The 26,121-nt window shown below is 44.5% G+C and overlaps 1 protein-coding gene across 6 annotated transcripts in view; it reads right to left on the reverse strand.

The window, feature by feature from the left end:
- Positions 1 to 13,917: 13,917 nt before the first annotated feature.
- The window catches only part of SCIMP (SLP adaptor and CSK interacting membrane protein), a 22,112-nt gene continuing 9,908 nt past the window's right edge, over positions 13,918 to 26,121 (reverse strand). For all 6 annotated transcript variants that reach the window (XM_019664945.1, XM_019664943.1, XM_019664940.1 and 3 more), the window contains 4 exons: positions 24,136 to 24,259; positions 22,402 to 22,465; positions 19,688 to 19,761; positions 13,918 to 17,635 (listed from right to left, as the gene is read on the reverse strand). In XM_019664945.1, the coding sequence (XP_019520490.1) occupies positions 17,427 to 17,635; positions 19,688 to 19,761; positions 22,402 to 22,465; positions 24,136 to 24,247 (459 nt within the window). In that variant the 5' untranslated portion in view covers positions 24,248 to 24,259 and the 3' untranslated portion in view covers positions 13,918 to 17,426. The remainder of the gene's footprint in view (positions 17,636 to 19,687; positions 19,762 to 22,401; positions 22,466 to 24,135; positions 24,260 to 26,121) is intronic.

A 26,121-nucleotide genomic window follows, 5' to 3' on the forward strand; every position in this document is an offset into this window, starting at 1 on the left:
TAGACTGAAGAACAAAAAAAGACAGCAACTTGTCTGTTCACCTTCCCCAATTCCCCAACGTTGTTCCCCTCCCCCAATTCCCCAATAAAATCTTAAAAAAAAAAGAAAAAGAACTCAAATGGATGCAAGAGGCCAGGCAGTTAGTCAGAGTGAAGCAAACCAGGTGATACATGACCTAGCTTCAGTGTCAGGGAGAAAATGGATTAGTGGGCACAGGGGATCTGGAAATTTTATACTGAGTCTAAAGGATGGAATTGCTACTCAACTCCTGCTAATAGCACCATGCAGGCATGTGGGCCCCGTTTGGCCACATCTTCTGATTTTTCAAGAGATACTGAAAATCTAGATTTTTGTAGGAGTGGATGTGAAAGAAATTTCCTGATTTTAAAATGTTAGCCACTAATCAAAATAAAAACAAAGAGCATGAGCTAAGAAAATGTGTGTACAGTCTGATCTGGCCAGGGCCCATCAACCTCTGACTTACACAAATACTTTCCACTATTGCAGGCCCACTTCAGTTAGTACCTTCTAACCATTTCAACACTTTCAAATTCATATTCATGTGCACGCATTAGGTAATGCTAAACAGAGTCCCTGCCTAGAGAGCGGCCTGAAAGAAAGACACACACACACACACACACACACACACACACACACACACACACACACCCCTTACACAGGGTAATAAGTGCTTATGAATTAGACAGTAAATAAACATTAGCTAAATAAGCTTTAAAAAGATGACAAGCTTAAAGATGGAGGTAGGGAGGTGGCAATCCTGGAGGGCTTCCTTCCCGAAGAAAATGGCTTTTGAAGCTATTCCTAAAAGGATATGCAGACCTTTACAAAGAAGAGTTACCAGCCTAAATCCTCCCCCTCCTCTGAACTCCAACAATACAGATATTTTAGATTAAGTATTAGAATGTCTGAGCCATATATAATAGTTCATTCCCGTAATTCAGTCTAGTCTCCCCAACGGTGCTGTCAGGTACACCTGGAGCACAGACACCAGGTCTTGTACATTAAGTTACATCTACAAACGCGCCTGCCACAGCGCTGGGCAAGGAATAGGGTCCACTTACACCTGAGGGTTGATTCTGGGTCTGGGGGGGATCGTTTGCGGTACCCACCGCAAAAAGGGGGAGCTGGGTAAAGCAGTAAGACGCAGCAGGGGGAGGGCGATGGACAGGGCACGCTAGAGACCAAGAAGAGGACCGAGGGCATAGAAGGCCCAGCACCACGGACCACGTGCCTACGTCCCGAGACCCTAGCCTCTGCCCACACGGAGAAGAGAGGTGTCCGCCGCCTGCCTCCGGAGATCTCTCCACCCCGCTTCCCGGAGGGACCCAGGCGCAGGGGCCCCAGCTCTGCGAACGCAAAGGAGTCTCACCTCCAGGCCACCCCCAGCCTCCCGCTCGACTGGGGCCCCCTTCACGGCCGCCATCGCGCAGCCCCTGCTTCTCACGCGGGCGCGGAGCCAACACCTTGGACACCGCGCCAGCGGCCAGGCGGCCACTTCCGGCGTGCTCCCGAAGGAGGCGGTACCCCTGCTCCCCGCGCCCCCCTTTCCACCCCGGCTGTGCCCACCAATCCGCGAGCGCGCCCCCAGGCCGCCTCCCACAGGCTCAGGTGTCTCCTCTGCGCAGACTCAGCCGTCTCGGTCGTCCGTGGGGTCCCGCGTGAGTCGACTGCTAGAGGGTCTGGCGCTCCGCGGGTTGATGCACCTGTTGGCGCAGACACTCTGTGGGCGATGTTACCACTGAGATGCAGCGTCCTCTAGGGGTCCTAGACCCGCCTACGGCCGGGCTTTGGGCTCTGTCAGTCTGGGTGGACGAGCCTATCAAATAATTTTAAGTTAATAATTTATTCTGCCTTTTTAATCGCTTTATTTTCCCCCATTCATGTTTTTGTGGTCTCATACAGAGATAAAGAAAGATAAGGTATTGTTAAAAAGGCAAGTTCTGAAGTCAGAAAGTCAGACACTCAGAAAGTCAGAAGACCTGACTCTCCAACTTATGGGCTATGTGACTTTGGGCAAGTTACTTAACCTCTCTGAGGTTAAGGATCATCCATCCTCCTTTTTCTCACTGATTTTAAATGCTCTCTTTATCATCAATTAAGTTTACATATGTATATGGTTATGCATTTTCGGTATGTTTCTGTTCACTTACATATTTGTCTCTTCCTTGATCATAAACTTATAATTATTGTGAGCTTTTAAATATGTTTCAAAATCTGGTAGGGCTAGCCCTCTCTCCATTTACTCTTCTTTTTTCAGAAAAATTGTAACCATGAATGCTTTCTTGTGTTTCTTATGTTACTTTCAAAATAACAAAATAAAGATTTCTTTTTTGTTTAAAGAACCCAAATCTGCTTAAGCCAGAAGAATGAAAATGGAGAGCCTAGGGAAAGGCAGTAGTTACGTTTACTTTAGAGTCGTTTATTTTGGCGTTTTTTTTTGTTTTTTTAAAGAACTCTTCTTTCTGATCTCTTCTGGGCTTAACATGCTGTCCCTGCAGTAGCAGGGATTCATTATGTAATTCATTTGTTCTACAAATACGTATGGAGCACTTGCTCTCTGCCAGGCACTGGTGATATAATGAGTTTTGAGCAAAACCCAACGCCCTCTCATGGAACGTGTGGAGGAGATATTCAAACAATTCCATGAATAAATACGAAATGGTAACTGTGGTGATTGCTATGCTTGAGAGTTACATAGTGCCCTAAGAGCTTATAAAAGATTTGACCTACATAGGAAGGTTTGTGAAAGCTTGCTGGAATCCGGCTTCCCCTGAAGAGTTAGGCAGATGAAGAACAATGAAATAGTAGAAACCCAACTCTAACTTGACCATAACTTGGCTCATGTAACAGGAAAGTCCAGGGGGATAGACTGGCTTCAGGAAAGGCCAGAATTCAGGAATTTAAACACTGTCATCAGGACTCCTTTCCCTCTCTCCATCTCTTAGTCTTGCTTTTTTCTGTGTTGACTTTATAGATTTTTTTTCTTTTTTTCTTTTTAACCACATGGAGATGTCTCAGTGCTCAGGATTACAGGAGACCATCCATAGCAATTACAGAAAAAGGACTCTGCTTGGTTTTGCTTGGATCACAGGTTCAACCCTGGACCAATCAATCACTGTATCCAGTGGATGAGGTACTGGATTGGCCAGCTTGAATAGTGATTGGGATGTGGATGTGGGAAGGGAGCCATGTTATTACAAGACCCATCAGGTGCTGGAATGAAAAGATAATTTTTTTGGTTTGTTTTTATTTTTATGAGAAAAATGAGACAGCTCTTTGGACAAAGTAGCAGATTTCTACTATGGGAGAGATGTCTACTATAAAGGGAGAGAATTACAGGCTGCAGGAACTACATGTGCAAGGTCCTGTGGCAGCTGGCAATGTGTCTGAGAAACTGACAACTCGTGTAGGTGGACAGCAGGAAGGGCTCAGGGTGGCATGAGATGAACTTGGAAAGATTGGGCCATACCACAGAACATCTGGAAAGCCATATGTAGGCTTTTTAGCTTTATCCCAAGGGCAACAGAGACCTATTAGGAGTAACACGGGGCTGGATATTTGGGTTTAAGGAGGGGGAGTCACTATCCTACTACAACTGCACTGGAGACCCCAAGCGAGAATTGCCCAGCCCAGACAATTGAGAACTCCTAACCATAGAAATTGTGAGAGTTAATGAAATGATTATTGGTTTTTTTTAAGCCAGTAAATTGGTTATGTAGCAATAGATAACCAAAACACTATGCATCTATGTAACTTTGTATCAATTTTCTCTGCCATATTCTCATTTGTCAGTGGTTTTGCTTGTGATTCAAGCAATTTCCCCCATCACTTTTATGTACTGTGTGGAAATCCTTCTTTTGTTTGAAGATTTGCAATTTTACTTTGTAATAAATTCTCATTGCACAGTATTTTTATTTTATTATATAATGTTTACATCCCTGGAGAATAAGATGTTAATTTGATAGGTGGGGGTAGATATGAATATTAAGTGGGGAGGGATTTTTGCAAGGGGACTAATTAGAAGTTGATAGTTAAATATTTTCATGATTTGATTAATTTTCCCTATCCAGATTCATAACTGAGGAGACGTAGATAATGGATATTTGAAAAATGAAGACCCCAGTAATCATGTTTAGGGCAGGGCTGTTTCATTGGTGATAAAGGGTAAGGAAACTTGAATCCCTTCATTGTCAGTGCAGTGATTTTAGGTTGCCTTTGAAAGCTTTGTGACTCACAGTGGCCTCTTTGTTATAGTTATTAATGTTAGAATCATAGAGATAAATGGCACTCTGAAGATCATAGCTTTCTATCTCATTTTTTGAAAGTAATCAGCCTTCCTTCTTCCTGTCCATCTTCCCTCCTTCCCTCTCTACCTTCCTTCCATAATATTTATTGGACTCCCATGTGTGCAAGGCATTGAAGATACAAAATTGAACAAAAAAAAGCATTGAATAAAAGGCTACAAATGTTTATGTTTTTCTTATTAGCAATAGACATTTATTTAGCAGTTACTATGCTTTGCTATTCTTTTCTGCATGCAGTTTTACAAATTTCTCACCATGTAAATTAGAGACCAAACAAAATCAAGAAGAGAGGAGAGAAAGAAAAATACATTTACATAAAGGAGATAATCTGTTAACTTCTTTATTTTTTTTTTTAAGATTTTATTGGGAAATTGGGGGAGGGGAACAGCATTGGGGAATTGGGGAAGGGGAACAGACAAGTTGTTATCCTTTTGTTCTTCATTCTAGTTGTGGAGGATGTTGCTTCACTGGCCCATGTTGGTATAATCATTGCGCTCTTCCCGGATGAGGCGGATCGGCCACCGGCCTCTGGACGGTGGCTCACGGCGGCTCTTGGCAGCTCACAATTGGCTGCCGGCCGCTCGCGCTGGCTGCCTGCCACTCACGGTAGCTTATGGCAGCCCACTGCAGCAGGGGCTGCAGCCTACGCAGTCGCCAGTGACTCATGGCAGCCCAGCTCCAGGTTGAGCTGTTGTTCACCATCTTAGCTGTAAAGGGCAGTGTCACTGGCCCTCATGTGGGATCTGAACCGGGACCCTGCTGCTCAGAGCTGGCATCCCAAGCCAGCTCTTAACCAATGCGCCACTCGGCCGGCCCTCTGCTAACTTATTTTGATCATTGGCTTTGCTGTATGATCTGAGAAATGTTAACAAATTTACCTAAATTATAATCTCAAGAAAATCCTTCAGTGTATGTGCAAATTACAGGGGTAACAAAGAGATCTATATTGGTTATATTATTTTTAGAAAGTCCTTGAAGTAATTGATTCAATTTTCTTACTGAATTACGGAATAACCCCAAGCAAAATGTGGGCAAAATATTGTTATTTTTTTCTTGACAGCAAAAGCCATTTTGCCCATAATGTGTATACTCTTGAATGCGTCACTAGGTGGCAGTGGTTTGCAGTCTGTGGTGATTAACAGATCAAAACGTCTTAAATACGTACACCATTATTCTTAGATAATAGAAAAAGAAGCTTACTATTATGCTAGTGTTACCGTAGGCAGAAAGAACAGGATGGCGGGGAGATAGAGGAGAGGAAAGGAAGGAAGATAGGGGGGAAACAAAAAAAAGATGAGAAAATTCCTAAGAAAGGTGCAGCTACAGCTAATTGTAATGCATTATAACACTTAGTATTGCGGGCAGGGAAAAATCTCCACCCCCCTGTGTTGCCATGACAATCCCTACAAGGAAATCGCTTCTCAGGAAGGGAAGGAGTGGTCAGCAAAGACATGCCCTGGAAACGCCTGTGACGCCACCCCTGAATATTTCTTGCCCTTATTCAAATATAATCCTAAATTTTCTTTGCGCGTGCAGTAGCTCTCCTCCTGGGCCTGTCAACCCCTGTGTTTTGGGAATATATTTTCTTTTTTAAGATTTTATTGGGGAATTGGGGGAGGGGAATAGCTCTGCGGAATCCGGGGAAGGGGAACAGACAAGTTGCTGTCCTTTTGTTGTTCAGTCTAGTTGTGGAGGATGTTGCTTCACTGGCCCATGTTGGTATTATCATTGTGCTCCTCCTGGGTGAGGCAGATCGGTCGCCGGCCTCTGGACGGCCGCTCACGCCGGCTGCTGGCTACACACCGTAGCCCATGGCAACCCACTGCAGCAGGGGCTGCAGCCGTCGCTGGCGACTCACAGCAGCCCAGCTCCAGGTCGAGCTGTTGTTCACCATCTTAGCTGTAGAGGGCAGTGTCACTGGCCCTCACATGTGAGATCCGAACTGGGGCTCTCTGGCTCCCAAGCCAGCTCTTAACCAATGCGCCACTCGGCCGGCCCCCTGGCCCTATATTCTCTTTATTTTAATAAATCTTCTGCCTGCTTGCCTTTGTTCGCATGGCATTGTTCGTACATCCTGGAATGCCTTCCTGTGATGATAAAGGACCCAATCTCTGATAACAATTCCAAGATTTGGACTCCCCAGATCACCCCAGAGTGACAATGGACCTTCCTTTGTCAGTAAGGGCATCTGCCCTGGGGATAACTTGTAAACTCCATTCTTCCTGGAGACCTCAATCGTCTGAAAATGTAGAACGAGCCAATCAGACTTTGACAAGGACTCTGGGAAAGCTTCGTCAGGAGACCGCCGAGCCCTGGCCGCAGTTACTGCCCATTGCTTTACTTTGTTGTCCAGCTGCTCCCAAAGAGCCCGTAAATTTAGCCATTATGAAATGCCCTATGGGAGGCCTCTTCTTACGCCTGATCTGCTTGTAGACTCTGACTTCAATCCTGTTATCTGGGAGAGGTTCAACAGGCACTTAGGGAATATGGGGGCTGACCCCTCTGCACATCATAGCCGCATAAAACTAGGGGACCAAGTATTTTTAAAAGCCTGGAAAGAGGGGTCCCCAGCAGACCAGTTAACTCCTAAATGGAAGGGGCCTCCTACAGTTCCCCTGAGCACTCCAACTGCTGTCAAGCTAGGAGCCAGTAGCTGGGTCCACCTCTCTCAGCTCAAACCTGTTTCATTCAAGTCTCCACAGGACTTCCCCAGAGAGGAAGACTGTTACTCCTATTCCTGTGAGCCAATAGAAAACCTTATGCTCCTCTTCAGACGAACAAGTCAATCTCTCAAGACTGATAAGTAATGATGACTAACTCCAGACTCCTGGGTTTGCTCATTTTTATCTTTCTCTTAAGCCTTTGTTTAGCTCTGGGTTTTCCCACTTTACATGTGACCCACCTGGGATCCCCATTGAAAGCTATTTCTTTCATAACCAATAGCCAGTCATCACCATGATTTTAGACCTTTTGGCTCTCCTCTTCCCCACGTTCCTCCAGGAAGAATGAGAAAATAACTTTATTGTTGATTCTTCTCAGGCTGCTAATCTTTAGCCCTTGTCTTTTTTTTCTCTAAATCTCCTTGTCAACTTTGTATCTTCTAGGATACAGCAGTTTCATCTCCAGATGATCATCTGCCAAGACTTCCTGAGGATGACAAGCCATGCCAGCAGCCGCGAGAGCAGGTGGCCCTGTCTTTTCACTCCCTCACTGCCACCCCTTCCCCAACTCTCTAATTCCTCCATAGCTCTCTCCCCACTATTATAGAATAGCAAGAAACTCTGGTGCTCACAGGTAGGGACTACGCCCCTATCCAGCAGAAAGCAGCTACAGAAGACGGACCTTCATCCCAATTCCCTTGTAAGGTTATAAGGGCCAAGATTTCTTGAGGGGGGAATGTTACTATAGGCAGAAAGGACAGGGGTGCAGGGAGATAGCAGGAAGGAAAGGAAGATGTGAAGGGAAACAAAGAAAAGGGGAGATGAGATCATTCCTAAGAAAAGGTGCAGTTATATCAAATTGTAGTAATTATAACACTATGATCATTGCAGGCAGGGAAAAATCCTTATCCCGCTCCCCCACCCCCACTCCATGTCACCATGACAGTTCCTACAAGGGAATCCCCACCTCCCAGCGGGAAGGAGTGGTCACCAACAGCAAGGACCCGCCCTAGGAATGCCTGCGACACCACCCCTGAATATCATTCAAATATAATCCTGAGTTTCTTTGTTCTTCATTGTAGTTGCCCTCCCCCCCCCCCCCCCCCCCCCCCCCCCACCCCTGAATATTTCGTGCCCTCATTCAAGTATAATCCTGTTTCTTTGTTCTTTGGTGCAGTTGCCTTTTTCCGGGCCTGCCCACTCTCATGCCATCTTGAGAGTGTACTAGACTGTTTTCTTTCTTTAATAAATCTTCGGCTTGTTTGGCTTTGTTTGCTTGTATTAATATTTTGGTACGGCCTGGAATTCCTTCCTGTGACGTTTATCACTCCGGAACTAAAAATCTACATCTGTGAAAAGATGTCCATGAAAGAGAGTTAAATTTTAAAGCAAGTTGCAGAACAATATTTCCTCCCTCGCTGCCTCTCTCCCTTCCTTCCCTCTTTCCACAAATATGTACTGAGCACCAACCATGTGCCAGCATGTACTAAGAACGGGAAATGTGTGGTCAGCAAAGCAGCAACAGTGCAGCCCGCTAGGTCTTGAAGTCTCCTATAGATGGACTATGAGATTGATGTTGGTTCCACTTTCTCATTGTAACAAACAGTACTATAAAGAACTACATATGATCTTTATACATATGCTTGAGGCTCCTTAGGGCAGTGGTTCTCAAAGTGTGGCTTGGGCCATGAGATCAAAACTATTTTCATAACAATACTGAGATATTATTCATTCCTTTTTCATGCTTACTCTCTCATGACTGTACACTGGAGCTTTCCAGAGGCTACATGATGTTGACATTGCAACAGATGGACTGCAGAAGCAGATATGAGAACCTGGATAGCTGCTATTGAGTCAGACATTAAAGAGAGTCACAAAAATCTAACACAATGTCACTCTTACTAATTTTTTGCTTGGGAAAACAGAATTATTTTTAAAATGTTTAAAAAATTTTAAAATTATTTAAAAAATGTTATTTATATTAATGTGATGATTTATTATTTTAAATGAACTAATAAATATTTTTAATCTTTCTGTTTTAATTTCCAATAATGTTAATATCAACAGATATCTTCTGTATAAACAAAATCTCTTTGGTGTCCTCAGTCACTTTTAGGAATGTAATGGAGGCCTGGTACCAAAAAGTTAAAAAGCCGCTGGTCTAGGGTATGTATCCTGAAGTAGTTGCTGGATCATATAGAGTATGCACATTTTCAGTTTTACTAGATGTTGCCAAATTGCTCTCCAAAGTGGCTAAAGCAGCCCTTTAAAAAACCTGTATACAGTTGGGGTGTTTTTTTTTTTAGGCAAATCTCAAATTTTACAGAATTGTGCAATTATTATTAAAGCAGTCCAGTGCTACAACAGATTTGATCTATGAAATATTGATTCAGTGTCTTTTCTAAACAGTAGTGAGAAATGCAGGGTAATATTTATTTTTCATGTATTCAGAGGAAGTTTTTCTTGGTCACGGAAAATAGTGTTGTAGCGTGTCAACATTAAATGTATCGGAAAATTTATTTTTGTTTGGTGCCTCGTGGGAGGTAGAAATGTACAAGTTATGCAAATGAACTTTTTTTTTTCCATCAGGGGAATTTCATTGTTCTTAAATAATACCTTCTGCAATTTTTGTTAAAACCTAAGCCATGTTCCACTGACACCCAATTTGTAAAAAAACAATGCTAAGACATCTAGCGTTAAAATAAATTCAAAGGCTGTTAGTTTATAGGTCACCAAGTGACCAAGGTTATTTAGTGTTGTTATGTGATTGTAGAATATTTAAATTGTTCAAGTATAGCTGATCTAAAATTTTAACTGCACTAAATTTTGGAAATAAAATGTGGGTAAATATAAAAAACCGAGTTTTACAGTTGAAGGGCCAAGGTGTGATGATGCTAATTGGCTGTTTTTTTAAAATGGTTTTGCATGTAGTGATTTGCACACTCTGTTCTAGTAAAATGAAATGTGGCCACAGTCAGTTGTTACCTGTTATTTATGGTGGAGGGCTTTCCACAATCAAGTGTAAATCTAGGTGAGATTTCATGCTACCACTAGGCCACGACAGAGTACACATGTGTGCACTCAGGGAAATGGATGGGATAGGTTAGAAACTGAAGCACATCACAATTCAGGGCACATATCTGAGCAGTAATAATACTTCTGATGCAACATGCATCACTAGAACAAGTGGCAATAGTTTTTCATCTGTCAGCTCCTGGTGGGGCTGAGGGAACAGAGTCTTTGGTAGAGAAGTTATTTATGTTAATTACAAGACTCCCAGCAGATCATGGTCACTCAAGTTGTTAATCCAGGTGTGAATATGTTTAAACGTGGAGTTCTAGATAGTGGATCCTTTCAAGGTGAAGATAAACCAAAATTGCTGGTTTTGGCCTTTTGGATTACTGACTTTATTTGAATGTAGAGTAACCCTAAGATACGATCCTAATCCTTAGGAGCAGTATCTAATGGAAAGGAGAAACGTATATGCACAAGATGGGGATAATTATGCATTGTGATAAGTGCAAGAGAAATGCTGAGGAAGGGTGTGCCTGACCCAGTGTGGAAAGACCTCTCTGAGGAAGTGATGCTCCGGCTGGGTGCTAAGGGGTGAACCACAGTTTATCAGGTAGAGAAGGAGGAAAAGGGTGTTTCCAGCAGAAAGAAGAGAACATACAAAGCCTTAGCACCATCCTGATGCTTCGCGGGAGCTGCAAGTGGCTTTCCATGGTCAGAGTGTGTGGTGGGAATGAGCCCAGGGGGGACCAGGTTATCAGGGTCTTGCAGAGTGTGCTAGGGAGTGTGGATTTAATCCCTGTAGACACCAGGGAGCCACTGAAGGATTTTAAGCAGGGCTATGACCTAATCAGATTTGTGTTTTAGAATGCTCACTCTGGGGCCGGCCGAGTGGCGCGTTGGTTAAGAGCTGGCTTGGGACGCCAGCTCTGAGCAGCAGGGCCCCGTTTCGGATCCCACATGAGAGCCAGTGACACTGCCCTCTACAGCTAAGATGGTGAACTACAGCTCGACCTGGAGCTGGGCTGCCGTGAGTCACTGGCGACAGTGTAGGCTGCAGCCCCGGCTGCAGTGGGCTGCCATAAGCTACTGTGTGTGGCTGGCAGCCAGCGTGAGCTTCCAAGAGCCGCCGTGAGCGGCCGTGCAGAGGCCGGCGACAGATCTGCCTCACTTGGGAAGAGCACAATGATAATACCAACATGGGCCAGTGAAGCAACGTTCTCCACAACTAGACTGAAGAACAAAAAAAGACAACAACTTGTCTGTTCCCCTTCCCCCGGTTCCCCAGTGCTGTTCCCCTCCCCCAACTCCCCAATAAAATCTTTAAAAAAAGAAAAAGAAAGCTCACTCTGACAGCAAGTGAAAGATAGATTGGAGGAGGAGAAAACAGTCAAGAAGCTTTTGCATTAAGCCACAGGAAAGATGACAAGACCAAAATTAGGCAGTGATAGTGGGGATGGGCTTTAAGGGGCGAGTTGAAACTTTTAAAGAATATTGGCTCATGTAACTAAAAAACTCAGAGGTTAAGCCTACAGCAAGCATGACTGCAGACAGTAGCTCAAACAATGGCATTAGAATCTGGACTCTCTTCTTAGCCCAGCTCGGTGTGCTCCACCGAGGGGATGAGAGAACATATATCCCCTCAGCTTCAAATCCAGTGGAAAAGAACACTTGCCCTGGTACTCAAAGCATCAACCAATCAGTCAGTGTGGCCAGTGGCATGAGAATCTCCGACTGGCCAGTCTGTTTCACATGCTGTCCTCCTGAGTTGGGGTGAGGCTCTATAAAAATGGCACTGACTGAGAGAAGAGAAAGAAGTGGATCCAATAGGAAAATCTGGGGCTTTTGCTGGAAAGAGTGGAATCAATATTGAGGATGTGAAGAGCTTCCACCATGGAGGCAGAGCTGTGCAGACCCCAGGTCACTGCTCTAACTGCTGCCCCTCAGTAACTCTGGAGAGGACCACAGAGCAAGGTCAGGAGAAGGTCATCCATAGTCAGGAGGGAGTCTTATCCTCTTTCTCTCAAGTTCCATAGAGGAGGAGGAGAGAAAGGGGTGGGACGTACTTGACTGAGTTGAAGCTAAGAAATTTGCTGAGAATATGAATGGAGTTATTTCGCCTCAAAAGGGAGAACAGGTTCCAGCCCCTCTCTTTGACACATGTGCAGGTACTCCTCCATTTTTTCTTCTCAGGAAGTGGGTAAGCAATGGGGTGGAGCTGCCCTGCAGACCCAGGCCCACCTGCACACAGGGTGAGAACAAGGAATCTCTCTTGTTTTTATTTTAATCTCAGGCCTGAAAGTGCAGACTCTATTACCCTCTTGTCTTTGGGTGCATTTCAAGGTAAATTGCAGACATCAGTATACTTCTCCCTAGATGCATATCATTAACCAGACTTCAATATTTGTTTACAGTTTTTTTTTCTTTTGAGGTAAAATTTACTTAGGTTGAAAGGCAGGAATCTTAAGTGTGCATTTGACAGATGTATGCCTCTGTATAAAACATACCTGGAGGACATTTTACTATCTAAGAGCAACTAGAAAAGCCAATGGCACCTGCCTGATATTTCATCAGGAAAGAATTAGCCCATCAGAGTGGGTTTCAAGGAATAGCAAGGGTAAGGAAGTGGAAGGAGGATGAATCTCCTCTGTGATTACATCCCACGAGTCCTGACTGTTGAAGGTCATGGTTACATTGTACAGTGAAGCCCTTAGAATCTGACACAGAGGAAATACTCAGTCACTATGGGCTCCTGTTATTGTTGCTATTGCTGTTATTGTTATTATCCTCATCTGGCTGACAGTCCTTTGTCTATTCTTATTGGCCAAAATGCTGTGAGAAGGGTAAATGGTAGAATCTTACCCTGAACTTACCCAACAATTCTGAGACTGTAATTGAAAAAAAGCAACGAATTTGTGAAAGGGAATTGACCCAGAAAGGTGGCAGGTTGCCTATCCAGCAGCTGTTCTCTCCTTTTTCCTTGATGAAATCCAGAAAGGCTGAAAATGTGCAATGTTCACTCCCCAGCCTTTTCAATACCTGGGCATGTGAATTAATCCAGGGCAATGAGACATTCGGGAAAGTTGCTGGGGGCTTCTGGGAAAGATATTTCTCTCTAACAAAAAGAGCTACATAAGAAGAAATGCCCTTTTCTTTCCTAACTTTGAATGTTGTCATGTGAGGATGTGATGCTGGGAGCTATGGCAGCCATCTTCCACCACGAGGGTAAAGCTAAGAGAATCAAAGAAACATCAGCCCATTCCTGAAGCTTAGGGTGGCTGAATTTTGGAGTGCTTACCTCTAGACTTCTTATTTTGTGAGGTCATAAATTCCTCATTGTTTAAGTTGCCTTTAGTTGGATAGTCTGTTCCTTGCAGCCTAAAACATACTAACTGATACACATGATTTGTAAAACTTGTTGCTGATAATACCAGGGCATTCCTTAAAAAACAGTCTTGTTTGTATCATAAAGATCAGAATGCTAGCTTTTTTAAAAATTTATTTTTATTTTTTAAAATTGGGGAGTTGTGGGGATGGGAACAGTGCTGGGGAATTGGGGGAAGGGGAACAGACAAGTTGCTGTCGTTTTGGTCTTCAGTCTAGTTGTGGAGGACGTTGCTTCACTGGCCCAAGATGGCACCATCATTGCGCTCTTCCCAGGCAAGACAGATCAGTCGCTGGCTTTTGGATGGCTGCTCACTGCAGCTGCTCGCCGCTCACGCAGGCTGCTGGCTACACACGGTAGCCCATGGCAACCCACTGCCACAGGGGCTGCAGCCTATGCCGTTGCCGGCGACTCATGGCAGCCCAGCTCCAGGTTGAGCTGTTGTTCAGCAACTTAGCTGTAGAGGGCAGTGTCACTGGCCCTCATATGTGGGATCCGAACCGGGGCCCTCTGGCATCCCAAGCCAGTTCTTAATCATCACGCCACTCGGCCGGCCTAGACTGCTAGCTTTTTAAAAGAAAACTATAATCCACTGATTTGTGGTATGAGTGAACCATCAGTTCCCAAAACAGTTAAGGTGGCAGAACAGGAGTTGTTGCAAAATGATGGTTTTGAATATTTGTAGTGATTTTGACATCATCATAATCATCTTTAAGCTACACATAGCTCAGGGTGGAAATTGTCTTTTTATTTCTAACTTTATGAGTATGTAGCTGATGGCTGACTTGGGGTTTCCTATGGGGTTAGGGTACAGAAAAAGGTCCTGTGAAATCTTGATATATTTAATTCTATCATCCAAACTGGTAACAACTTTGTTGGCAGAAAATGCGGCTTTATTACAAGTGCCCAGAAGAAAATCTCAACCAAATTACACACGCCCAGATAAAAACTGCTTGATTGTTTTGTCAAACTGATTGATAGAATTTCCATTAATGTCCAACATCCAACAAATATTTATTAAATTCTTATTATGTACCAGCATATTATTATATGCTGGAGACTTGGAACATGGCAGTGAACCACACAAGTTCCACCCCAAAGGAGCTCTAGATTAGAAAGAAGAATGGAAAATTTACCAGGCTATTATAATGCAGAGGGAGAAGTGTTTCCAGAGGGACAAGTACATGGATTGGTGAGATCCCAGAGCAGTTCATTCATTCATTCATTCATTCATTCAACTGATCATTTATTCAACAAGTTTATTGAGCATCTGCAGTGCCTGGGCATTGTGTTGGGAACAGAGGGAACAATGGGGGAAAGAGACTGTGTAGTCTCTGTCCTCATGCTGTGCTCAGTCCAGTGGAGGAGAAAGACAGGTAGACAGGTAATTACAGCATGCTGACGTTATGAGAGGAGATCATCTAAGAGGGCACCAGAGCCAAATTAGGAGTGGTGAGGAAAGGATCTAAGCAGAGATGGGAGGGATCAGAAAATGGGGAAGAATGTTCCAGACAGAGGGGAGAGTACTGTGCATATCCATAAGGGCAAGAGAGACCACAGACAAGGTCATTTTAAGTGGCCAGAACAAAAATGTGGGCACGGTGGAAGTTGCAAGGGGGTAGGGAAGGAGAGAGTTGGCAGGAGATAACTGGTGACCAGATCCGGGCAAATCTTATAACCCATATTAAGAAGTTTGGGCTTTTTCTGAGGATAATGGGTTAAGAACTTTAAGCAAGGGAATAAAGTGGTCAGACATTCATGTTAGAAAACCACTGGCTGCCATGTAGAAAGGGGATTGGAGGGTGAGACGCCAGAGGTAGGAGACCCGTTGGAAGGCTATTAAAGTTCTCCTGGCAAGTGCTGGTAACACCTGACCCAGGAGTGGCGATGGAGACATCTGGACTGATTGGAGAGTTCTTTGAAAGGTGCAATCAATAGGAGGTGGGGAACATTGGAAAGGACTCTAGATAGTATGCTAGTCAGCAACGAAGAAGATAGCAGAGCCCGTGGGGTAGGTAATTAGTTCCTTTCAGTTTATATTGAACTTGAGAGACCTGGCGGGTGGGGGTGGGGTCATATGGAGATGTCCTGGAGGCCACTTGGTCTGGAACTGAGGAGAGGGCTCAGCTAAGGTCTGCGATTTGGAAGGCATCAGAATAGAGGGGCTCTGAATCCATGGGCCTTGGTGAGATCACTCATGAGTGTTTGGAGCGGGAGAGAACCCAGAGGAAGACCAACATTAAAGAGATATTTCAGAGAGAGGGGGGCTCACAAACCAGGCTGAGAAAGGACAGGCAGGCAGGAGAGCCAGGAGAAGTCTCAGAAAGCAAGGAGGAGTTAACATTTATCTGGTATTTGCTTTTAACTTTTGTCATGAAGACTGACAGAAAATTTATAAGGGGAAAGCATACATGCGAAAACACTTCTATCCATTAGCTTATTTTCTATAATTTGGGAAAAGAGGTCCTCTCTTTGGTTCATGGAATCCTAGACACTCATAAGGCCATAGTCAGGGAACCAGTGGCCTAAAAAAAGGAGCTAAAAGTCTCCATGGAGTCTAGAAAGAAAGAACTGGTCTGGCGTTGATTGAGAGAGGAAGCTTGATATGGCAGGAACACGCTTTCCATCTCTTGAGGAGGAGCTCAATCCAAGGCAAGAGCTATTCCCAGGCCTTTCCACTGTTTATCGTGCTCTCCCAAGCGCTTGCTCGTTAGCTGGATTTCTCAGGGACTGATGAGAAATCAGCATCTTGTGAGTCTGGTTAGAAAGCGTTAAGCTCTAGGGCTCTGGTTAGAACGTGTTAAGCTCAAGTTAACTTGAAAGAACTGATGAGGTTCAGGAGCCTACTAAGCTGACTGGGTCTCAGTGACCACACTAGGACACTTATTTAACAGGACAGCAGCCCATTTCCCTTTGGCATCTTACTAGCTGCAGCTCATCACACTAGAGTTTCTGCCTCCCAGACAGTGGGGACCATGACCTGGAAGAAGCGTCTAGGCGCTGTTTGCATAGAACTTTATATAGGGGAGGAAACAGTAATGAAAATGATGGAGGAGGGAAGTAAAACCCGCTGAGCTCTCATCTTGCATCTGCCATTTAATCGCCCTTTTCTTTTCTGTTCCCCATGATTTTTCCTGGGGAAAACTATTTTTCCTATAGCCCAATACACACATTGCAAAATGACACCTCTACATGTAACGTCGGTCCTTCGGTCCAGAAAGTAACTTCTGTCCTTTGTTGATTGTTTTGGTGCAACCAGGAAACACAGGAAAAAACCTGGGTGAAAACTTGAATCTCTGTGGTAATTCTGGCCAATGTAATAAAGAGGCACTGGGGTTTGAAGTGTGTGTTGGTGAGGAGCTTCACAAGAACAACAAGCACTCCCCACCCTTGAATAACTCACCAGGCTGACGCAGTGACCTGTAGATGCTCAATGCAGGAGGTGGGAGGGGCTGGTGGGAAAAAGACCATGTGCTCTGTGGGGGCCCTGCTGGGGATGGGAGCCTGGGAAGATCTGCACAAGTAAGCACCAAGCTTTAAGATCACTTAGAACCACACAAACAAGGGAAGGAAAAGGGGAAGAAGGTGGAGAACAGTGGTTTCTCGCGGATGGGAGCCATGGAGCCCGGTGGGCCTCCCCATGGAAACTTGCTCAACAGAAGCTCAAGGCCGCCAAGAGCCTCCTGAAATAACCAGCCCTGTTGACACCTTCACTTTAGGTCAGAAAACTGATTTTTGACTTTTGACCTCCAGAATTGTAAGAGGATAATTTGCGCATTTTAAGCCACCGAGTTTGTGATACTTTGTTACAGCAGCCATAGGAAATGAATAAACTTCTATATCATGAAAAAAAAAAAAAAAAGAAGGCCTGACTCCTCTCAGTCTTCAGAGTTGAGCATCACATCTTTCGTGTGGCTGCAGTCATTTGATGATTGACGTTTCTTTATCTCGGGTTCAGGAAGCGCTTATCTTACAGAGCTTCATAACATTACCACAGGCTTCCCGGACTGGACATCTATAGGAGTTCAATTATTCTTGATAGTTTTAAAATAAGCTGTGTGAACCCTCTTCAGCTTGCCAAAAAGAAGAAACAGTGGTTTCAAAATGATGGTTCTCCATATCTGCAGAGATTTCAACATCGTCATAGTCGCATTCAGGCTCAATATAGCTCGGGATGGAAATTGTCTTCATATTTCTCACTTTATTTACCAATGAGTACATCACTGGCGGCTTACTCAGGGTTTCCTGTGGGCCTAGAATACACAAATAGGTTCTTACATGCAAAGTTCCTGCGTGTTTATATATTTTTGACCAAGTGGCTCAGCATGGTTTTCATGGGTTTTGGTGATCTTCCCACTTCTTGGTGGGCCAGATCCCCCTTTTACAAAGTAAACAGGCACAGACATGACACAGTCTCAGGATCACCCAAGTGAGTAAATGGCAAATGTTGGTCAGACACCTTGACGCCCATGATGTCCCTTTGCCTGACTGCACTGCCCTGGGAACCATGAAACAGAAACTCAAACCAGGAACTGACCAGAGCTAGTAGCCAATTGAATAGTGTTGTGTCTGTGGATCCTAATTCTCATAAGGAAGTGACACAAACCATATTTCCTTTCTGGCACACACCTCACGATGACTTACACCATTTTGTAGAACTGTTGCTAATTGTTTATGTGTAAATCTTTCTACTAAGAAGGAAGGGAACAGTGGTGTTTTCAGAAAGTGGAATTAGTGGAGAATGAGTACATAGCAAAAAGACTAAGGTGGCCAAGGGAAGGATAATAAAACAGCTTAGCTCTACCTTTCATGGGGACTGTAACTGCCTCTCCCACAATCTCATCTTTTCCTAAGAAAACCTGAAAAACCACTACCCTTTCATTTCCTGCAGAGCTTTGCAGTTAGACAGATCTGAGTTCACATTCATGCTTCAGCAGTCACTAGCTGTGTGACCACGGGTAAATCACTTAACTTCTCTGTACCCCAGTGTCCCCATCTGTCAGAAGATACTGTACCTGCCTCATAGAGTTGTTGAGAAGATTCAGTGAGCTAATGCCTGTAAAGTGCCCAGCATGGGGCCTGACACACAGTGCACGCTCAATAAATGTTAGCTATTATTATTATTTATCCATCAATCAAAACATTTTTATTGATTATTTAAGCTCCAGGCACTGTTCTCAGTGGTGGATAAACAGTGGTGAACAAGATAAGAAAGTTTCCTATTTCTTAGAGTTTATATTTTAGTGGGGGAGATAGGTAAGTAAACAAATGAATAATAACTAAATAAGATAATTTTGATAATTGCCATAAGTTTCATAAAGAAAATGATCAGGATTGCTCTAGATAGGGTGGCCAGGAATGGCCTCTTTGAGGTGGTAACATTTGAGCTGACACCTGAAGGATGAGGTAAGGCCAGCTATGTGAAGAGCTTAAGGAAGAATGTTCTAGTCAAGGAAACCAGGCAGAGTTTTTCTGATGGGACGTGTGAGAGGCCCGGAGACACCCTCAAGTTCCTTTTTGTCCATATTCCAAGCTGGGATTTGAATATGAATTTATACACTGAATATTGGGAGCATTGGTACTTACTCTGCCCCTTTTAAACTTATTCATCTCTTTTAAACAGGTCACTTCCATCTGCAAATCCTAGTGTTACAGACTGAATGTTTGTGTCCTCACAAAATTCGTGTGTTGAAGCCCTAACCCCCCAGTGTGGCTGTATTTGAAGATGGGGCCTCTGAGGAAGTAATTAAGGTTCAATAAGGCCATAAGCGTGCAGCCCTGGTCCAGTAGGATTAGTGTCCGTATAAAAACAGATGCCAGAAGGGTGACTGGTTAGCTTAGTTGGTGAGAGCGTGGTGCTGATAACACCAAGGTTGCCAGTTTGATCCCCGCATGGGCCACTGTGAGCTGCGCTCTCCCTAAAAGAGTCAACTATGCCATTGTAGCATGAAAGCAATGTGTAACCAATGACCATGGCTGTTCCCCAATAAAATAATAATAATAATAATAATAATAATAATAAATAAATAAATAAAAAGAGATGCCAGAGAGCCCTTCCTGCCTTGTGAGGACACAGTAGGAAGGCAGCCATCTGCAAGCCAGGAAGACAGACCTCACCAGAAACAAAATCAGCTGGCACCTTGATCTTGGATTTCTAGTCTCCAGAATTGTGAGAAAATAAGTTTCTGTTGTTTAAACCACCCTGTCTATAGTATTTTGTTATGGGCAGCCTGAGCCGACTAAAACATTTAGTTAAATCTGTTATCCTACCCTGAATGAGACTGTTATCAGCAGAATATACTTACAGGTGTCTTGTTGAGAAAGCAAGTCCCTGGGTGGCAGAGGGGGTAATTGAACTGGTGAATCATTGAGAACATTCCTAGAGAGAAAGAAAGAGAAGGAGTTCGTGTTTGGCTTTGACCATGCCCAATGTCAGTGGATTTAAAGGAAAACATGAAGGAAATTGGATGGGGTTGAACATTCGAATCGTAGTCCCTAAAACCTGGAAGCATTGCTTTCCCTTTCTAGGTCTTGCACCCATTTATAGCTGGCACTCTAAAGAAACCACTTTCTCTAGCCCAGAGAACAGCAGGACTTGAGGGAAGGGAGTTGAAGCACTGTAACTTAGAGCATGGAGCACCCCTTCCTGTGCTTACCTGAGCTGGCTGAACACGAAAGGTAAGCACCAGCTGTATTTTGATTTGCAAAACAGATGCACTCCTAAAGCTAACTGTATACATACTATGTGGCAGCAGTTCCACTACTGTGAATATACCCTACCAAAATGCTTGCAGATGCTCACCAAAAGACATGTACTAGAATGTTCATAGCAGCACTATTCATAACAGCCCCAAATTGGACACTACCCAAATGCCCTTCAGTAGTAGAATGGACAAATTCATCATGGTATATTCCCACAGTGGAATACTCTATAGCAATGAGAATGAACAGTCTATAACCACAGACAATGAATCTCACAAAAAACTGTTGAGCGAAAGAAGTCAAACACCAAAAAAACCAAAACCAAACAAAAAAACCCATACTGTATAACTCCATTTATATAAAGCATAAAAACAAGAAAAAACTAACCCATCCTATTTCAGACAGTGGTTATTCTTGGGGTGTAATGGCTGAAAGGGAATGTAAGATGTTGAGGTAGGTGCTGGTAATTTTGTTTCTTGATCTGGGTGCCAGCTATCTGGGTGTGTTCAGTTTGTGGAAATTCATTGAGTTGTACTCTTACCACATGCACTTTTCTGTATCCATATTCTATTTCAATAAGAAGTTTCAATAAAAAGACTCCAAGCAAGCCTCCTTACCTAGACCCTCATCCCCCTGTATGTACTCTGATTTCCAAACTGGTACTAGATTCTTCCAAGGCAAGTTTTGGCCTCCTTTATGTGATTAAGTCCCACTGGGAATGCATCCACATTTTTAGGTTGTTGGGGTGAGTGGAGAAGGGGACACGTGGCAAAAGCTCCATCAGTGGCCTCTCTCCACCCCTCCATGGCTCCTCCTAGGAGAGGAGGGAAATTTTTCTGACTCCTACATTTGGGAAAAAGCCAGCTCCTCCTACTTTCTCGTACAGAACCGGCCTGACTGCAGAGAGCATGCATTGCAAGTGTTCTGCAAGACAAGCAAACATTTCTAATACATTTTAACTGGGTAAACGTGCAATGTCTTGCAATATGAGTAGTTTGTTTCTGGAACGAATTATGCTCGCAAACCAAGGTATTACTGTATATTCTGCCCAGGCTTTGCCAGTCAGAGAATAGGGCTGCCCTGCAGAGGAGACCCGAGACTCTCCAGGGCTGCTAGTGCAGGAAAGTTCACCTGGTTTTGAGTTAGGAATTGCCCTTGCCTGTGGAGAAGAGCCACATCTTGCAATGCCAGTTTCATTCTCAATCAAGGCAGTATTTCGGTTACCTAACTGCATGACACATTTGAATTGGTGAGGAAGAGGCCTATTATTTGCTGGATCCCTTGAGTCTGAAGAAAAGTCATATTAGAAAAGCATAGGTTTTGTTTCAGATAGTGTGTACATTTCAGAGAAAGGACTGGCCCCTGACCAGCTCCTGGGAGATAACCTCTAAGCTCTTAGACTATCCTGCCTGATAAGAGTGTCTGTGTACCTGGGGCCTTGGACCGACCAGTTTATGCTAACAAGGTGATGGATGGAGAGTGTCTGCTTGTGTTTGCCTGGGGCCCTGGGTCAGGCTGTGTCAGTTTGGCTTCCAGGGGGACTAGAGACTGAGTAGCTAAAGTAGTCATGCCTTCGCTCTGTGCCTATGTGACTCATCCCCAATAAAAACCCTAGAAATCAAGGCTCAGGTGAGCTTCTGTGGTTGGCAGTGCTTTGCACATGCTATTGCAGTGCACTGAGAATGAAGCACCGTCCCATGTGATTCCACTAGGAAAAGACACCTGGAAGCTGTGCCTGGTCTTTCTTGGACTCCCTCCATGCGCCTTCTTCCTTTGCTGATTTTAGTCTGTATCCTATCACTATCATAACCCATAACCTTGGATGTAATAGCTTTTCTGAGTCTTGTGGATCCTTCTAGTGCATCATCCAGCATAAAGGTGGCCTTGGGGACTCCCAACATGGACAGCAATCATAGAGCCCCAAAGATATCACAAAATACGAAAGTAAAGGGAACGGCATTTTTTTGTCCAGCACAATTACTTTTAGAGGACTACGCTTGTCATCCATCTCAAGTAAGAAGGGTAGACCTCACCCTGAATGATGGGCCCTGCACACAGAGCCCGACCTGCCACCTCTATTGGACTGGATGAGGTGAAGGAGGACTTGGGGAGCAGAGAAAGCCAGATGGTGCCCTGCACCCCTACAGCCCTGAGACCTCTCCTCTTGAAGTGGGGAGAGTTGGCAGACATGACATTTTACTGGCTGCACAGGAAAAGTGGGTGTTTAAGTCATACTAGCCCAGAAGTGTAGGCACAAGAGTGGAAGTGAAGAGGCAGTTCTCAAAATGAAAAAGCAGAAGGATTTCCCCCCACTTACTCATACATCATTTCTTCATCTCTTGGCTTTTGTTTCACGGGCTTAGAAATGTTCAATTTCTTGCCTAAGGAAAAAAACAAAACACCATATTCCTTTAGGAAGAATTAGCAAAAACTGTGATTTTAGAGTTCAGAAATCCTCAGAAACCAGGCAGGTTCAGGATACTTGGAAGAAGAACCACCAGGAAGAAACAGACTTAGGGACACAGAGCTAATAAATGGTAGAGCTAGAATTGAAGCCAGGCCATCTGATTACAGAGCCTTTTGCTAATCCAGTCAAGGCAGGACCATGTGGGCTGTGTTTATTTTCCCACTGCCCAGGACTACACCTGGCACGTAGCTGGCTCTCAGAAATACTGGTGAAATGAATAATCAAAAGTCTGGTTGGGAGGAAATGAGATAAAGAATAGGAAAAGCAGTTTGTAAATTGTGACGTGCTGGGTGTAAAAATTATTTTTAATTATAATCTGCTTGTTAATAGGAGTGGGTCAAGATAAAAGAGAATAGGCAAAGTTTTTATTCAGGGTCATATTTTTGTCCATATCTGAGAATGAAAAGTTTTAAGAAGGCAAATGAATACAGTACTACAGGAGCCAGACTATTTTAAATACATTTTGTATTAAAAAATAATTATTTATTTTCAGGGGGGGGAGGAAAAAAAAACATTGAACGGGGGGAACCCAGCAGACCTGAGTTCTGGTCCCAACTCTGCCACTAACCCCTGTGAGAGTCAACCAAGGTCTCACCTTTCCCTGAATCTTAATTTTCTTACCTCTAAAAAGAGAGCGAGAAGAATCACAAAAAGATTTCACTTCTGGTGCAGCCCTGACTTTCCAGCACTGGAGTGAGAAGGACTCTGAGGCTGTGTCCAGATGCAGCGGGAGGACAGTGTCTTGATCATGCAGGGGTGCCTGCTCAGGGTGCTCAGGGCAAAGTGGCTGAACCTCTCAGTGTATTCACCAGCCCCAGGTGTACTCCAGGCTTAGGTCATTATGTAAAGGGATAAGATCTCCAGAAAGCACACCACTAAACCAAGGATTTAATGTTTCTGGAGATGAATTGCCAAAATGGAAAACCCACTTGGAGACAATCTAAAGTTAGTAGTAATCACCAGGTAGCAGCTTATTTATATCTGAGGATGCCAGGAACCTCTGGCCAAGGTGAATATAATACCAGAATTCGGAGTATGACATTAGAGGAGGCGATCATGGTGGCCAAACTGCTTGATTATGTATTGAGTCTATTTTCACACCCCAAGATCATTGTATTTAAACTACTTTATTGAGACATGATTGGCGTACAAAAAAGCTGTACACATTTAATGTATACAACTCGATGGGTTTGGTACCATGATAGCTTTTGACATTCCATAGACTCGTGTTCTCTTTCCAGTCTCAGAGACCAGATGCTGTGATCAGCAGCCACGTTGAAGAGAGAGAGCACTGGGGCGTAGTGTGGTAGTGTGCGTTGAAACAGATTCTGCTTCCACCCAAGCTCCTAGGGCTGGAAGAGTTCTTGGACATTAGTTAACCTCCCTCCCTTCTGCACATGGGGAAACCTAGGCCCAGGGATACAAGGTAGGAGCAGGGCTCGAACTGAAATCCAGAATGCACGGACTTAATCCAAAGTTCAGCCGATACAGGTGCAGAACTAATCTTCTTGCTCTAAAGGAGCCCTAATGCACTGGTAACCACTCCTCTACCCCCTCCACCTGCCCAAGTGAGAAGGCCATTACCTTGTCTAAGCAGCCGCCTACAGATACAGTACAGGATGAGGCCCAGGACCATAGAGACAACAATCATGGCCACAGCTAAGATGATCCAGAAATTGTCCTTCCACCAACCCATTGTAGTGGGTTCCTGAGGAGAACGGAGATAAAGGAATGAGGCACGAGTGAAAGGTTTCCAGGAATGGCAGTGGTAAGTTACCTACCATATTGTGTGGAGATACATCTACTTAGGGATCAGGCAGGCACTGGTTCACAGTCAAACCCTGTGGGGAGCCGACTGGGATCAGCCAGGGACACTGAGGCTGTAAACTGGCAAGCTACAGGCCTCCATGTTAGGGTGAGCAGCTCGAGAGCAGCTTTAGAGCAGCCTAAAAGTTACAGACCAGAGCTGCAGTAGGGTTAAGCCTGACAGCTGGAAAGCTGACAGGCTCTTAGGCCTTGGGGAGCTGTGTGGAAAGATTGCTGGGTAGATCTCATCTCCGCTGTGCCCCTGAAGAAGGAACAGCCAACGTCACAGACAACCGTAAAAGTTACAGAGAGGAAGGCCAACCTGTTAATCGTTTCTACGTGCTATACTTTGTTTTGTCTCGCTTCGAGAAGATTGCTTCCAAGGAAATTGTTCCCTGAGAGGAGGGGCTACTCCCTCAAGGTCCCAAAACCCCCTACCTAAGGAAAGTTATTTTTGCTATAAAAGCTGTATACAAATAATAAACAAGGCCATTCTCTGCCATCAGTATTGAGTGGACCCCCTGTTCCCAGCTTTTTGTCTCTATCTTTTTATTTCGTCTCCCACCCAATCCTCCCAGGTACATACAATCGAGCGAGCAGGTCTCGTTCAAAACCCTGTTGAATAGTAACTCAGGCAAGTCACTTAATCTTCCCTGAGCCTCAGTGTCCTCATCTGTAATATGGGAGTGACACCATCTACTACTTCACAGGGGATTTGTGTGGATTAGAAATAAGACATGAATTTCCAGATATGAAACAAATAAGTCATGGGGATGTAATGGACAGCATAGGGAATATAGTCAACAATATTGTGATAGCATGGTACAGTGTAAGATGGTTGTTGGACTTATCATGGTGATCACTCCTTTGGGTATATAAATGTTGAATAACTATGGTGTACCCCTGAAACTAATATAATGTTGTATGTTAGCTATATTTTTTTAACAAAAATCTTTCTTTTTTTTTTTAATTTTTATTGGGGAGTTGGGGGATAGGAACAGTGCTGGGGAATTGGGGGAAGGGGAACAGACAAGTTTTGTTCTTCAGTCTAGTTGTGGAGGACGTTGCTTCACTGGCCCAAGTTGGCACCATCATTGCGCTCTTCCCGGACGAGGCAGATCAGTCACCGGCTTCTGGACAGACCCTCACTGCGGCTGCTGGCTACTTATGTTGGCTGCTGGCTACACATGGTAGCCCATGGCAACCCACTGCCACAGGGGCTGCAGCTTACGCCGTCGCAGGCGACTCTCGGCAGCCCAGCTCCAGGTTGAGCTCTTGTTCAGCATCTTAGTTGTGGAGGGAAGTGTCACTGGCCCTCATATGTGGGATCCGAACCGGGGCCCTCTGGCGTCCCAAGCCAGTTCTTAACCATCGCGCCACTCGGCCGGCCCAAAGTATTTTTTTCTTGAGGTGGGGTCTAGAAAAAACTTGATGGGTCTTTTTGAGTGCGACATGGTCAGAAAGAGGGAAGGTGAAGATGCAAAGCACACTGAGTTTGTCTGCACGAGGGAAGTAGCAGAAATTTGGGGTTTGAAGGCTGACAGACAGGAGAGGGAGAAAGTCTGGGAGAGGATAGCAGCAGAGGGAGAGATCAAGAAGACTGCAGACTGGCCCGGCGGAGCGGCGCGATGGTTAAGAACTGGCTTGGGACGCCAGAGGGCCCCGGTTCGGATCCCACATATGAGGGAGGGCCAGTGACACTGCCCTCTACAGCTAAGATGCTGAACAACAGCTCAACCTGGAGCTGGGCTGCCATGAGTCGAG

Source organism: Hipposideros armiger, unplaced genomic scaffold, assembly GCF_001890085.2.
Source record: "Hipposideros armiger isolate ML-2016 unplaced genomic scaffold, ASM189008v1 scaffold_431, whole genome shotgun sequence".
Taxonomy (NCBI): domain Eukaryota; kingdom Metazoa; phylum Chordata; class Mammalia; order Chiroptera; family Hipposideridae; genus Hipposideros; species Hipposideros armiger.